Raw genomic sequence first — 16,072 nt, forward strand, 5'->3', positions numbered from 1 at the left:
AAATAAATTTCAAAATAAGAAAAGTTCCCTCGATAGGATTCGAACTCGTAACAGACCGCACTCGTAACAACCGCCTCTACTCAACAGGCAAACCAACAACCCAGTCTTAATGGGAAAAACGAATTAAAATAGCAGCACAGAAAACAATACAAATACAATTGCAATGCTGTTTATAAAATTCAATAAAGACGCATATGAAAGTGTGTGTGTACATGTATTCAGAAATTCTTGCAATTTAGACATTTGCTGCCAACACGCGGCTAGCCAAAACACGTGTGTTTATTAAGCGTGCTTGATGAAATTTTCAACAGTAGATCTTATTGTGCTATAGAATATTTGTATATTCTCAAAAAGTCAATTGCATTAAAGTTGTGCCTTAAATTAGTGGGTAGCACAAAATATTCAATAAGCTAAAGGTCAGGTTTGGTGGCTACAGCTCTTATTACTTACGAGATTTGCTCAAAAATCACGATTTCGATATCGATTTGGATCGATTTCTTGGAAACGGGTCAAGTTATCGATTATCGGAAACAATCTCTTACTGCGCGGGCACTAGCTCTTATAGGTTCTGAGATCCTTTCATTCATACATACGACAGACTGACGGACATGGCTAGATCAACTCGGCTGTTGATGTTGATGAAGAATATATGTATATACTTTATGGGGTCGGGGATACTTCCTTCTGCCTGTTACATACATTTGCACAAATACATTTTACCCATTTTTAATGGGTTCAGGGTATTAAAAATAGATGTGTGAGGAGGGTTGTGTAGTTTTGCTGAACAATTTTCCATACAAAAACGTAGTTTTTGCCGACGTTGGTCAAGATATCTTGATAAACAAAAAAATTCTTCATACAATCTAGGCAGTCTAAAAACTCAATACATATTGGTAAGCATAAGAAAAATTCATACAATAACATAATATTCGACCGATCTTTCCTCTGACAGTTAATTGATTTGATGTTGATAAGATTTTACTGATAAATGGCAAGTTCGGTCAAGTTATATTGATGCCATCTACAATGCTTTTCATACAAGAACTTAAATTTTATCCGATTCTTCCTATGGCAGCTATATGATACAGTAGTCCGATGTAGATAATATTTGGCATATATCTAGGGAGCATCATTTTACTAGTAAACGCTAAGTTTAGTCAAGTTATCTTGATGTACAAAAAAGTTTTTCAAACAAGAGCTTTATATTTAGCCGATCGTTCCTATAGCAGCTCTATGATATATTGGTCCAAATCGGCCAGTTCCAACATATGTATTGCCTACAACAAAAATACGAAACTAGCCAATTTTTCATGACGATAGCTCTTAAAGTAAGAGTCTTATTTGCACAGATATTATGTCTATATCCACTCGTCTGTTGCTACTGATCAGGAATACTATTTGGCCATTGAGATGCCTTCTTCTATGCGTTGTAATATTCCGATCACTTCTCTAGTTTAAGACTTGTTCCAACAACTTGTTAAAGAAATTTACATTTATTTCGTTCTATGCTTTAGGTCTCTTTTTTTTAAAGCATTTTCATACGCCAATTAGATTGAATTTATTTTAAAATTTTTATGATTCTAATTGTGGGTGCATGTGAAGGTTGGGTCGATTTAGTCATCTCCGTCCCTCTGTCAGTTCGTCCGTCCGTCAATGTCGATCTCGGAAACCACAAAAGCTAGGCATTTAAAGTTTGAATTACTTGTTTTCGTGTACCATACGCTGAACTATTTTCATAGTTTTTTGTTGCTGTCTTGTTTCACTTTCTTGTTATCGATAAGAATCGATTTTCACAATTTGTTTCGTAAGCATAACTCGAGAATTATAAGATCTACACAGGCCATACACACATTGTGGGTCCTCGTATTGTACACGCAGATTCAGGATATTTTCCTGTTTGAATACCTTCCTTCGTTCGGCTCCAAATTAAAAAAATCCTAATTTTACACAGTTAGAGCCTAGAGCCTTGGTATAAAGGCACCTTTTTATGTCATTTTTAAACCCAAAATATTTACATGTGTGTGTATATGTACATATGTACAAGGCTCAACGCTGCGTTTAGAGTATCTGCCAGCGGGCACTCCCGCCTAGCACACTCTTATTTGTTTTTATTTGTTATAATAACACTCTGATTATTATCTCACCTGTTCTGAGTTTTGACACCGAGTATAAAGCCCGTGTTCCCTCCACAATCTTCGATTAAACTGAACTTCAAAGCAATTTGATTAATGTACAACTTATTAGGAGCTGTAAAATGTCCTAGCCATGTCTCAGTTCGTTCTTAATACTTGGCCCAGAATGTTAGCCTTTAGCTCGTTTAGCTTTAGCCTGTTTCTGCTGCTGCTTGTAGCTGGTGGCTTGAAGAGTTTTCCAGAATTAGCAGAACCAGGAAACTTTGGAATTAATTTGATCAACAACATCATTGAGAGAGTTCAGAGGGAAAGATCCGTGGATACGCTGTTGCTTATGAAACGCCAGCAGGACAGCAACTGCCCTCTGCAGGATATCAATTCCATGGGAATACCTAGTCTTCGCCTAGATGAACGAATCACAATTAATATAAAGCAGCGCTTTAATAGCGAGGCCCTCGCTCTGGTTTGCATGGCCGATCTTGGAGATGCCACCCTGCTGAGCACCTTGGCCCAGAATCTACATCGCATGAGAGAGGCGCCAATCATTGTGTGGCTACATAGTATGGACTCGGATCTACAGGAATTTCTGTCTATAATCACCCAACAGGCAGAGAAATATAGTTTGATCAACCTCTTGGTTTTTCGTACAGGCTTTTATGCTCTCGAAGACTCGATAACTGTCTATAGATTACAACCATTTCCCAATGCAACTCTCAAACTTATAAGTAATTTAAATGAAGCACCATTTTTATTTCCAATCTGGCGAGATTTCCGCCGAAAGGTGGCCATAACAATGCCCAGTCTTTATCCACCGTCCAGTTATCTGCTCTCGGACAAGCGCACGGGCAGCAAGTACCTGGACGGCCACATGGTTCGACTCGTAAGGGAGTTTGCCCGGAAACATAACATAGAGCTCCGGTTGCAAAGAGCTGAGAATGAGAGTATTTGGATCGATAATCACAGTATTGAGAAAATGATATCGAAGGGTGAAGTGGACTTACTAACATGATTTATAGCTTTGTGGTGGTAACGGGGTGGTGGCGAAAGCTATAAAATGAAGGATACTTGATATATATATATACTATTCTAGAAGCCACATGTCAAGTTTGGTGACTCTAGCTCTTATTATTTACCCAATTTGCTAAAAAACCCGGATTTCGATATCGATTTTTATCGATTACTTGGAAACGGGGCAAGTCATCGAATATCGGGAACAAACTCGATCTGCGCGGCCACTAGGATGACCTACAGCTAAAATTTCAAGGCTCGGGCTCTTATAGGTTCTAAGATCCTTGCGCTCATACATACGGACAGACAGACGGACGGACGGACGGACGGACGGACGGACGGACGGACGGACAGACGAACAGACGGACGGACAGACAGACGGCCATAGCTAGATCGACTCGGCTATTAATGCTGATCACGAATAGATATACTTTATGGGGTCGGAGATGCTTCCTACTGCCTGTTACATACATTTGCACAAATACATTATACCCTTTTTACCCACTTTCAATGGGCTCAGGGTATAAAAATAAATTTCAAAATAAGAAAAGTTCCCTCGATAGGATTCGAACTCGTAACAGACCGCACTCGTAACAACCGCCTCTACTCAACAGGCAAACCAACAACCCAGTCTTAATGGGAAAAACGAATTAAAATAGCAGCACAGAAAACAATACAAATACAATTGCAATGCTGTTTATAAAATTCAATAAAGACGCATATGAAAGTGTGTGTGTACATGTATTCAGAAATTCTTGCAATTTAGACATTTGCTGCCAACACGCGGCTAGCCAAAACACGTGTGTTTATTAAGCGTGCTTGATGAAATTTTCAACAGTAGATCTTATTGTGCTATAGAATATTTGTATATTCTCAAAAAGTCAATTGCATTAAAGTTGTGCCTTAAATTAGTGGGTAGCACAAAATATTCAATAAGCTAAAGGTCAGGTTTGGTGGCTACAGCTCTTATTACTTACGAGATTTGCTCAAAAATCACGATTTCGATATCGATTTGGATCGATTTCTTGGAAACGGGTCAAGTTATCGATTATCGGAAACAATCTCTTACTGCGCGGGCACTAGCTCTTATAGGTTCTGAGATCCTTTCATTCATACATACGACAGACTGACGGACATGGCTAGATCAACTCGGCTGTTGATGTTGATGAAGAATATATGTATATACTTTATGGGGTCGGGGATACTTCCTTCTGCCTGTTACATACATTTGCACAAATACATTTTACCCATTTTTAATGGGTTCAGGGTATTAAAAATAGATGTGTGAGGAGGGCTGTGTAGTTTTGCTGAACAATTTTCCATACAAAAACGTAGTTTTTGCCGACGTTGGTCAAGATATCTTGATAAACAAAAAAATTCTTCATACAATCTAGGCAGTCTAAAAACTCAATACATATTGGTAAGCATAAGAAAAATTCATACAATAACATAATATTCGACCGATCTTTCCTCTGACAGTTAATTGATTTGATGTTGATAAGATTTTACTGATAAATGGCAAGTTCGGTCAAGTTATATTGATGCCATCTACAATGCTTTTCATACAAGAACTTAAATTTTATCCGATTCTTCCTATGGCAGCTATATGATACACTAGTCCGATGTAGATAATATTTGGCATATATCTAGGGAGCATCATTTTACTAGTAAACGCTAAGTTTAGTCAAGTTATCTTGATGTACAAAAAAGTTTTTCAAACAAGAGCTTTATATTTAGCCGATCGTTCCTATAGCAGCTCTATGATATATTGGTCCAAATCGGCCAGTTCCAACATATGTATTGCCTACAACAAAAATACGAAACTAGCCAATTTTTCATGACGATAGCTCTTAAAGTAAGAGTCTTAATTGCACAGATATTATGCCTATATCCACTCGTCTGTTGCTACTGATCAGGAATACTATTTGGCCATTGAGATGCCTTCTTCTATGCGTTGTAATATTCCGATCACTTCTCTAGTTTAAGACTTGTTCCAACAACTTGTTAAAGAAATTTACATTTATTTCGTTCTATGCTTTAGGTCTCTTTTTTTTAAAGCATTTTCATACGCCAATTAGATTGAATTTATTTTAAAATTTGTATGATTCTAATTGTGGGTGCATGTGAAGGTTGGGTCGATTTAGTCATCTCCGTCCCTCTGTCAGTTCGTCCGTCCGTCAATGTCGATCTCGGAAACCACAAAAGCTAGGCATTTAAAGTTTGAATTACTTGTTTTCGTGTACCATACGCTGAACTATTTTCATAGTTTTTTGTTGCTGTCTTGTTTCACTTTCTTGTTATCGATAAGAATCGATTTTCACAATTTGTTTCGTAAGCATAACTCGAGAATTATAAGATCTACACAGGCCATACACACATTGTGGGTCCTCGTATTGTACACGCAGATTCAGGATATTTTCCTGTTTGAATACCTTCCTTCGTTCGGCTCCAAATTACAAAAATCCTAATTTTACACAGTTAGAGCCTAGAGCCTTGGTATAAAGGCACCTTTTTATGTCATTTTTAAACCCAAAATATTTACATGTGTGTGTATATGTACATATGTACAAGGCTCAACGCTGCGTTTAGAGTATCTGCCAGCGGGCACTCCCGCCTAGCACACTCTTATTTGTTTTTATTTGTTATAATAACACTCTGATTATTATCTCACCTGTTCTGAGTTTTGACACCGAGTATAAAGCCCGTGTTCCCTCCACAATCTTCGATTAAACTGAACTTCAAAGCAATTTGATTAATGTACAACTTATTAGGAGCTGTAAAATGTCCTAGCCATGTCTCAGTTCGTTCTTAATACTTGGCCCAGAATGTTAGCCCTTAGCTCGTTTAGCTTTAGCCTGTTTCTGCTGCTGCTTGTAGCTGGTGGCTTGAAGAGTTTTCCAGAATTAGCAGAACCAGGAAACTTTGGAATTAATTTGATCAACAACATCATTGAGAGAGTTCAGAGGGAAAGATCCGTGGATACGCTGTTGCTTATGAAACGCCAGCAGGACAGCAACTGCCCTCTGCAGGATATCAATTCCATGGGAATACCTAGTCTTCGCCTAGATGAACGAATCACAATTAATATAAAGCAGCGCTTTAATAGCGAGGCCCTCGCTCTGGTTTGCATGGCCGATCTTGGAGATGCCACCCTGCTGAGCACCTTGGCCCAGAATCTACATCGCATGAGAGAGGCGCCAATCATTGTGTGGCTACATAGTATGGACTCGGATCTACAGGAATTTCTGTCTATAATCACCCAACAGGCAGAGAAATATAGTTTGATCAACCTCTTGGTTTTTCGTACAGGCTTGTATGCTCTCGAAGACTCGATAACTGTCTATAGATTACAACCATTTCCCAATGCAACTCTCAAACTTATAAGTAATTTAAATGAAGCACCATTTTTATTTCCAATCTGGCGAGATTTCCGCCGAAAGGTGGCCATAACAATGCCCAGTCTTTATCCACCGTCCAGTTATCTGCTCTCGGACAAGCGCACGGGCAGCAAGTACCTGGACGGCCACATGGTTCGACTCGTAAGGGAGTTTGCCCGGAAACATAACATAGAGCTCCGGTTGCAAAGAGCTGAGAATGAGAGTATTTGGATCGATAATCACAGTATTGAGAAAATGATATCGAAGGGTGAAGTGGACTTCCCAATGCATGGACGCATAAACACATTAAACATAGAATCTACGCCCTATGTTGATATGAGTCAATTATTTATTGTCGTGCCCTGCGGCCAGGAAATGAGATTAAGTGATGTTTATAGAAGTATGAGAACCTACTTTTTTGTGATGCTTGGCGTCTACTTTCTGTTTGCGCTGATCGAAACAACGCTCAAGCTGGCCAGCCAGCACATCTGGCGGCGCAGCTCGTACCTCGGCTATTCAACATTTTTCATAAATCTGCACTCATTTGCCGGGGTGCTGGGTCATCCCATTGGCTTGCGTCGATATCGAAGCCCATCACTGCGACAGTTCTTGATGGTTATGAGCATTTTCAGTCTTGTTTTTGGCTGTTATTTCAATGCCAATCTAAGCTCCCTGCTGACCAAGCCGCCCTGCTATCGACACGCCCAGAACTTCGAGGAGCTGGCGGAAAGCGGCTTGCCCGTCATATTCGACAAAATAATTGCGAATGTGACGGATGTGCACATGAAAGATCAAATTTTCAAAATACCCAATATTGTTCTCATGCCGAACCCTCAACGCAACGATATGATGTTTGCCCTGAACTCGAGCAATGCCTATCAGGTATTCAGCAAGTTGTGGGATATCGTGAATAGTCACCAAAAGAATTACAAAAAGCACGTCCTCTGCGCGCCACCAGGACTGATCATTTTCCATGGCTATCCCATTGTGGGCATTTTGAAGGAGAATTCCATTTACATAAAAGCTGTTAACGAGTTTATTTATAGGGCACACGAAGTCGGTCTGACCCGTCACTGGCAAGTGGCCTCTGTGCGCAGCATGGTGGCATCCAAGAAGCAGCTTATCGATCAAAAGAGTTCACATACAAAGTCTACACATGCTCCATTAAATAATGAGGATCTACTCTGGGTTTGGAAATTGTTGGCAATATTATATGCCGCAGCAGGATTTGTTTTCATCGGAGAATTGGTCATGGCTCGCTGGCAAGGACGAGGTACCGCAAAAGCTTCTTCAAGGGTGTAGATGAAACGATTCTCAAAACGAATTTTTAATTGATATTAGAAGTTCAAATAATTTCAACAATTTGTATAAATTGCATTTAAACTTTCAGCAGTTGGCAAATAAATAAAAATAATAAAGGATTTCCTTGCTGATAAGAAACATCAGCGTTAATCAATCTGCAGAAATTCGCGCGAAAAAAATATACATATAATATATGATTGGTAGTCAAGTAGTCTGATTAACTATTTCTTATGTGCATGAAAGGTATAATTATTATCAAAAAAATATATAAATATTAATAGTTTTGAAAAATTAGATTGTAGATTTAACACCCTTGCAAATATAAATTCAAGTCTCCCCAATGCTGTCATTATCGCCTTCTCAGTCTAGTTTCAGTAGAACCTATATAAGAACCTGACCCAGTCAGTGAAGCTGCTTCAGCAACTTCAGCTTCTGGTCGAAAAGGTAGACCTTCGCGCAATTTAGCCCAGATTGTTAAAAGCAATCATGGTGTCTCTTTAGCCCCACCAACTCCTGTTTCATCTTCAGCCCCATCAGCTCCTATTTTGACTGTTGTTGCCCCTCGTAGGCAAGTTTTTGTGTCTCGGCTTTCGTCTGACACCACTTGCGTGGTGCCTATATTGCTAGCAAATATCTTGCTAGCCTGTCAATAACTAAATTTAATTATCTAGTTCCCTCAGCACAACCTGACTTTATATATTGCATACTTGACCTTTCGTTATGTCAAATCAATTCAATTTCTAATCATTTGAATAGAACACTTGATCTTGAATTTGTTAACGATTACCTTACTGCTAATGTGTCCAGGTCCCCTCCTTTATCTCCTCCTGAGGATGTATATCATCCTACTTTAGAGGTTGCAATGTTCAATTGCAATCCTCTTATTTTTCACTTTCTGTAAACTCTTTATAATTTTGTAAACTTGAAGCGAAAATTTTCAAGTTTGCCAACTTCCTTTTCTCTCGGGATGGATAAAGCTAGAAATGATTCCGATTCTGCTATCCTTTGTTATCTTTTTCCAATCAACTTACTCTTCCGTCTGTCCTCCGATTCCATTCTTGCTCCTATTATTTCCCATTCCTCTCTCCTTTCTGCTATAAATTCATTAAAATCTTCTTACTCTCCTGGGCCTGACAATATTCCTAGTTGCCTACTCAAGGAGTGTATTTCTTCCCTTTTTCGTCCATTGCTAAAGCTTTTTAATCAATACCTTGAATCTTCTGTCTTTTCATCTCTTTGGCAAGAATCTTTTATCATTCCTCTCCACAAGAAAGGTGGAAAGTCTGATATACAAAATTACAGGGGCATTGCTAAACTATCCACTATGCCTAAATTATTTGAAAAAATAATCACTTAGAATTTACATCATTTCTGCAGATCAGTTACCCTATTCAACATGGATTCGGTCAACTACGACCAATCTGCTTGAATATACTTCGCTGGTAAATGATGTTTTCCTTTCTAAAATGCAATCTGATGTCATTTACACTGACTTCAGTAAGGTGTTTGACTCTGTGCACCATGATATTTTACTCCTTAAACTTGACCGTCCGTCTCTTTTGCATTGGATTTCTTCTTATTTAAAAAGTAGGACCCAAAGAGTAATGCTGAGGCTGACTACCTCAAAACAGGTTCACGTTACTTCAGGTGTCCCTCAAGGTAGTCATCTTGGTCCTTAACTCTTTGCTCTTTTTATAAATGATATCCCCTCGGTTATATCACATGCCCATATACTTATGTATGCGGACGATGTGAAACTTATTCTATCATACACTAATCCCCAACATCACTCTCGTCTTCAAGATGATTTGAGCGCTATGCAACTTTGGTGTTCGGCATCAAATTCATCTATCTCGTCAAGTATACAATGGTCAATACTTTATTGCAACGTATACTAACAGTTAAGGATCTAGGTGTTCTTTTTGATTCAAAACTCTTCTTCAAACTTCATATAGATTAAACATTTGTCTAAGGAGTTTAACGAGCCTTTCATAACCAAACTCCTTTACATCTGTCTTGTTCGCCCTATCCTTGAATACTGCTCTTGCATCTGGTCTCCGCAGTATAACAATAGCCAGGATCGTATTGAATCAGTTTAGAAGCAATTTCTACTTTTTGCCTCACGAGGTTTAAATCCTTCTCCAGCAGTCTTCTTCTTCTTGATCTTCCGTCGTTAACCAACCGTAGGACAATCCTCGGTGTTATCTTCCTACATAAGTTGATTGTTGGCGACATAGATTCTTCTTTTCTGCTTGGTCTTCTTCAATTCTCTGTTCCGTGTAAATCTACCAGGAATTATCGCCCCTTATTCCTACACAATTTTTTCGTGTTCTATGTAAAAATTATAATAGTTAGTATCACGTTTTCTCCACGTTTTCTACCCCTAATAAAATCGTTGCTTTCAGGATACCTTCGGGAACTCACTGACCATTCCCAGCTATGAGTAGGGGAACAGCTAGCCGGACAGGCTATAAATTTCCCCACTGGGTCGGTGGTTCCCATCACTATCTCTTTCACTCAATATTTCAATATTTCACTCAGAAATTCTTGGAATTTGCGCTTGCTGCTGCGCTTGTTTGCAGGCCAAAACATATTTTCTTTCGTGTTTCTTAACTGATCTTGATGAAATTTTCAGTAGTAGATCTTATTGTACTATAAAATATTCGTATATTCTCGAAATGACAATTGCATTTCAATTGTGGCTTAATTAGTAAGGCAATACAAATTGGTTTACTAACATGATTTATAGCTTTGTGGTGGTAACGGGGTGGTGGCGAAAGCTATAAAATTAAGGATACTTGATATATATATATACTATTCTAGAAGCCACATGTCAAGTTTGGTGACTCTAGCTCTTATTATTTACCCAATTTGCTAAAAAACCCGGATTTCGATATCGATTTTTATCGATTACTTGGAAACGGGGCAAGTCATCGAATATCGGGAACAAACTCGATCTGCGCGGCCACTAGGATGACCTACAGCTAAAATTTCAAGGCTCGGGCTCTTATAGGTTCTAAGATCCTTGCGCTCATACATACGGACAGACAGACGGACGGACGGACGGACGGACGGACGGACAGACGGACAGACGGACAGACGGACGGACAGACAGACGAACAGACGGACGGACAGACAGACGGCCATGGCTAGATCGACTCGGCTATTAATGCTGATCACGAATAGATATACTTTATGGGGTCGGAGATGCTTCCTACTGCCTGTTACATACATTTGCACAAATACATTATACCCTTTTTACCCACTTTCAATGGGTTCAGGGTATAAAAATAAATTTGAAAATAAGAAAAGTTCCCTCGATAGGATTCGAACTCGTAACAGACCGCACTCGTAACAACCGCCTCTACTCAACAGGCAAACCAACAACCCAGTCTTAATGGGAAAAACGAATTAAAATAGCAGCACAGAAAACAATACAAATACAATTGCAATGCTGTTTATAAAATTCAATAAAGACGCATATGAAAGTGTGTGTGTACATGTATTCAGAAATTCTTGCAATTTAGACATTTGCTGCCAACACGCGGCTAGCCAAAACACGTGTGTTTATTAAGCGTGCTTGATGAAATTTTCAACAGTAGATCTTATTGTGCTATAGAATATTTGTATATTCTCAAAAAGTCAATTGCATTAAAGTTGTGCCTTAAATTGGTGGGTAGCACAAAATATTCAATAAGCTAAAGGTCAGGTTTGGTGGCTACAGCTCTTATTACTTACGAGATTTGCTCAAAAATCACGATTTCGATATCGATTTGGATCGATTTCTTGGAAACGGGTCAAGTTATCGATTATCGGAAACAATCTCTTACTGCGCGGGCACTAGCTCTTATAGGTTCTGAGATCCTTTCATTCATACATACGACAGACTGACGGACATGGCTAGATCAACTCGGCTGTTGATGTTGATGAAGAATATATGTATATACTTTATGGGGTCGGGGATACTTCCTTCTGCCTGTTACATACATTTGCACAAATACATTTTACCCATTTTTAATGGGTTCAGGGTATTAAAAATAGATGTGTGAGGAGGGTTGTGTAGTTTTGCTGAACAATTTTCCATACAAAAACGTAGTTTTCGACCGATTCTTCCTATGGAGCCGGATATTAAAATATTTCAATGTTAACAAGATTTGGTAATTGGCACCGTGAAACTAGTAAATGCCGACGTTGGTCAAGATATCTTGATAAACAAAAAAATTCTTCATACAATCTAGGCAGTCTAAAAACTCAATACATATTGGTAAGCATAAGAAAAATTCATACAATAACATAATATTCGACCGATCTTTCCTCTGACAGTTAATTGATTTGATGTTGATAAGATTTTACTGATAAATGGCAAGTTCGGTCAAGCTATATTGATGCCATCTACAATGCTTTTCATACAAGAACTTAAATTTTATCCGATTCTTCCTATGGCAGCTATATGATACAGTAGTCCGATGTAGATAATATTTGGCATATATCTAGGGAGCATCATTTTACTAGTAAACGCTAAGTTTAGTCAAGTTATCTTGATGTACAAAAAAGTTTTTCAAACAAGAGCTTTATATTTAGCCGATCGTTCCTATAGCAGCTCTATGATATATTGGTCCAAATCGGCCAGTTCCAACATATGTATTGCCTACAACAAAAATACGAAACTAGCCAATTTTTCATGACGATAGCTCTTAAAGTAAGAGTCTTAATTGCACAGATATTATGCCTATATCCACTCGTCTGTTGCTACTGATCAGGAATACTATTTGGCCATTGAGATGCCTTCTTCTATGCGTTGTAATATTCCGATCACTTCTCTAGTTTAAGACTTGTTCCAACAACTTGTTAAAGAAATTTACATTTATTTCGTTCTATGCTTTAGGTCTCTTTTTTTTAAAGCATTTTCATACGCCAATTAGATTGAATTTATTTTAAAATTTGTATGATTCTAATTGTGGGTGCATGTGAAGGTTGGGTCGATTTAGTCATCTCCGTCCCTCTGTCAGTTCGTCCGTCCGTCAATGTCGATCTCGGAAACCACAAAAGCTAGGCATTTAAAGTTTGAATTACTTGTTTTCGTGTACCATACGCTGAACTATTTTCATAGTTTTTTGTTGCTGTCTTGTTTCACTTTCTTGTTATCGATAAGAATCGATTTTCACAATTTGTTTCGTAAGCATAACTCGAGAATTATAAGATCTACACAGGCCATACACACATTGTGGGTCCTCGTATTGTACACGCAGATTCAGGATATTTTCCTGTTTGAATACCTTCCTTCGTTCGGCTCCAAATTACAAAAATCCTAATTTTACACAGTTAGAGCCTAGAGCCTTGGTATAAAGGCACCTTTTTATGTCATTTTTAAACCCAAAATATTTACATGTGTGTGTATATGTACATATGTACAAGGCTCAACGCTGCGTTTAGAGTATCTGCCAGCGGGCACTCCCGCCTAGCACACTCTTATTTGTTTTTATTTGTTATAATAACACTCTGATTATTATCTCACCTGTTCTGAGTTTTGACACCGAGTATAAAGCCCGTGTTCCCTCCACAATCTTCGATTAAACTGAACTTCAAAGCAATTTGATTAATGTACAACTTATTAGGAGCTGTAAAATGTCCTAGCCATGTCTCAGTTCGTTCTTAATACTTGGCCCAGAATGTTAGCCCTTAGCTCGTTTAGCTTTAGCCTGTTTCTGCTGCTGCTTGTAGCTGGTGGCTTGAAGAGTTTTCCAGAATTAGCAGAACCAGGAAACTTTGGAATTAATTTGATCAACAACATCATTGAGAGAGTTCAGAGGGAAAGATCCGTGGATACGCTGTTGCTTATGAAACGCCAGCAGGACAGCAACTGCCCTCTGCAGGATATCAATTCCATGGGAATACCTAGTCTTCGCCTAGATGAACGAATCACAATTAATATAAAGCAGCGCTTTAATAGCGAGGCCCTCGCTCTGGTTTGCATGGCCGATCTTGGAGATGCCACCCTGCTGAGCACCTTGGCCCAGAATCTACATCGCATGAGAGAGGCGCCAATCATTGTGTGGCTACATAGTATGGACTCGGATCTACAGGAATTTCTGTCTATAATCACCCAACAGGCAGAGAAATATAGTTTGATCAACCTCTTGGTTTTTCGTACAGGCTTGTATGCTCTCGAAGACTCGATAATTGTCTATAGATTACAACCATTTCCCAATGCAACTCTCAAACTTGTAAGTAATTTAAACGAGGCACCATTTTTATTTCCAATATGGCGTGATTTCCGCCGAAAGGTGGCCATAACAGTGCCCAGTCTGTATCCACCGGCCAGTTATCTGCTCTCGGACAAGCGCACGGGCAGCAAGTACCTGGACGGCTTTATGGTTCGACTCGTAAGGGAGTTTGCCCGGAAACATAACATAGAGCTCCGGTTGCAAAGAGCTGAGAATGAGAGTATTTGGATCGATAATCACAGTATTGAGAAAATGATATCGGAGGGTGAAGTGGACTTCCCAATGCATGGACGCATACAGACATTCAGCATGGAGTCTACAATCTATGTGGATATCGTTGAACTATTTATTGTCGTGCCCTGTGGCCAGGAAATGAGATTAAGTGATGTTTATAGAAGTATGAGAACCTACTTTTTTGTGATGCTTGGCGTCTACTTTCTGTTTGCGCTGATCGAAACAACGCTCAAACTGGCCAGCCAGCACATCTGGCGGCGCAGCTCGTGCCTCGGCTATTCAACATTTTTCATAAATCTGCACTCATTTGCCGGGGTGCTGGGTCATCCCATTGGCTTGCGTCGATATCGAAGCCCATCACTGCGACAGTTCTTGATGGTTATGAGCATTTTCAGTCTTGTTTTTGGCTGTTATTTCAATGCCAATCTAAGCTCCCTGCTGACCAAGCCGCCCTGCTATCGACACGCCCAGAACTTCGAGGAGCTGGCGGAAAGCGGCTTGCCCGTCATATTCGACAAAATAATTGCGAATGTGACGTATGTGCACATGAAAGATCAAATTTTAAAAATACCCAATATAATCCTCAAGCCGAACAATCAACGCAACGATATGATGTTTGCCCTGAACTCGAGGAATGCCTATCAGGTATTCAGCAAGTTGTGGGATATCGTGAATAGCCACCAGAAGAATTACAAAAGGCATGTCCTCTGCGCGTCGCCAGGACTGATCCTTTTCCATGGCTATCCCATTGTGGGCATTTTGAAGGAGAATTCCATTTACATAAAAGCTGTTAACGAGTTTATTTATAGAGCACACGAAGTCGGTCTGTCCCGTCACTGGCAAGTGGCCTCTATGCGCAGCATGGTGGCATCCAAGAAGCAGCTTATCGATCAAAAGAGTTCACATACAGAGTCTACACATGCTCCATTAAATAATGAGGATCTACTCTGGGTTTGGAAATTGTTGGCAATATTATATGCCACAGCAGGATTTGTTTTCATCGGAGAATTGGTCATGGCTCGCTGGCAAGGACGAGGTCCCTCAAAAGCATCCTCAAGGGTGTAGATGAAACGCTTCTCAAAACTATTAAATTAATTAAATATCAAATTGATTTACCGCTTTAATTTAATTTATAAAAATATTTAAGACTAGCGGGTATAACCCGGCCTTGCCCGTGGCACGTATGTTATAAAATCAATGTTTTCAAAAAGCTTTGAAAATGATTTTGAAACTGTTCGGACGGGAATCAAACAACTTTTATGCAAATCGGACACAACTTAAAACGTCGCACAAAAAATCTTTGAATCGCATTTTACCCGAAGGAGTTTAGATTTTGCGAAAAGTGTGAAACACGTCTCAAATGATTTTTCTTATAGATCTCTGAAAATGAATTTGAGCGGGAAAAGTCACCCACTAAATCTTTGACCTCCATTTCCACCAAGGAGGAATGGATTTTCCTAAAAGTGTAAAACACCCCTCAAATGAATTTGAACAAAGATCTTTGAACAAAAAAGTTACATACAAACGTTTTTCGCGATTTTTCCACACTTGCGGGTGGAATTTCCCGAAACCCCGTCTTAGCGTGCACCTACATCACATAAGGTAACTACAGTGAAAATTTCAGCTTCCTAGCTCTTACGGTTTGGGCTGTGCGTTGATCACCAATCAGTCAGTCAGTCAGTCAGGACAAACAGTTTTATATATAGAGATAGAATTTTCTTTATAAAATGCAGCTTAACTTAAAGCAGACGGTAAATAAGTAAGAAAAGAAGGATTTACTTGGTTATAAGAAAAG

At 39.2% G+C, this 16,072-nt stretch overlaps 1 protein-coding gene across 1 annotated transcript; it reads left to right on the top strand.

Annotated features, from left to right (window-relative positions):
* Positions 1-13,488: 13,488 nt before the first annotated feature.
* Positions 13,489-15,342, top strand: LOC135438454 (uncharacterized). The gene is made up of 2 exons (XM_064696782.1): positions 13,489-14,043; positions 14,104-15,342. Exons 1-2 carry the CDS (start codon positions 13,489-13,491, stop codon positions 15,340-15,342), a joined length of 1,794 nt encoding a protein of 597 aa, XP_064552852.1.
* The last annotated feature ends 730 nt before the right edge of the window (positions 15,343-16,072 follow it).

Source organism: Drosophila montana, unplaced genomic scaffold, assembly GCF_035044405.1.
Source record: "Drosophila montana isolate Dmon_TW-CO22-7 unplaced genomic scaffold, ASM3504440v1 contig_3848_1, whole genome shotgun sequence".
NCBI classification, from domain to species: domain Eukaryota; kingdom Metazoa; phylum Arthropoda; class Insecta; order Diptera; family Drosophilidae; genus Drosophila; species Drosophila montana.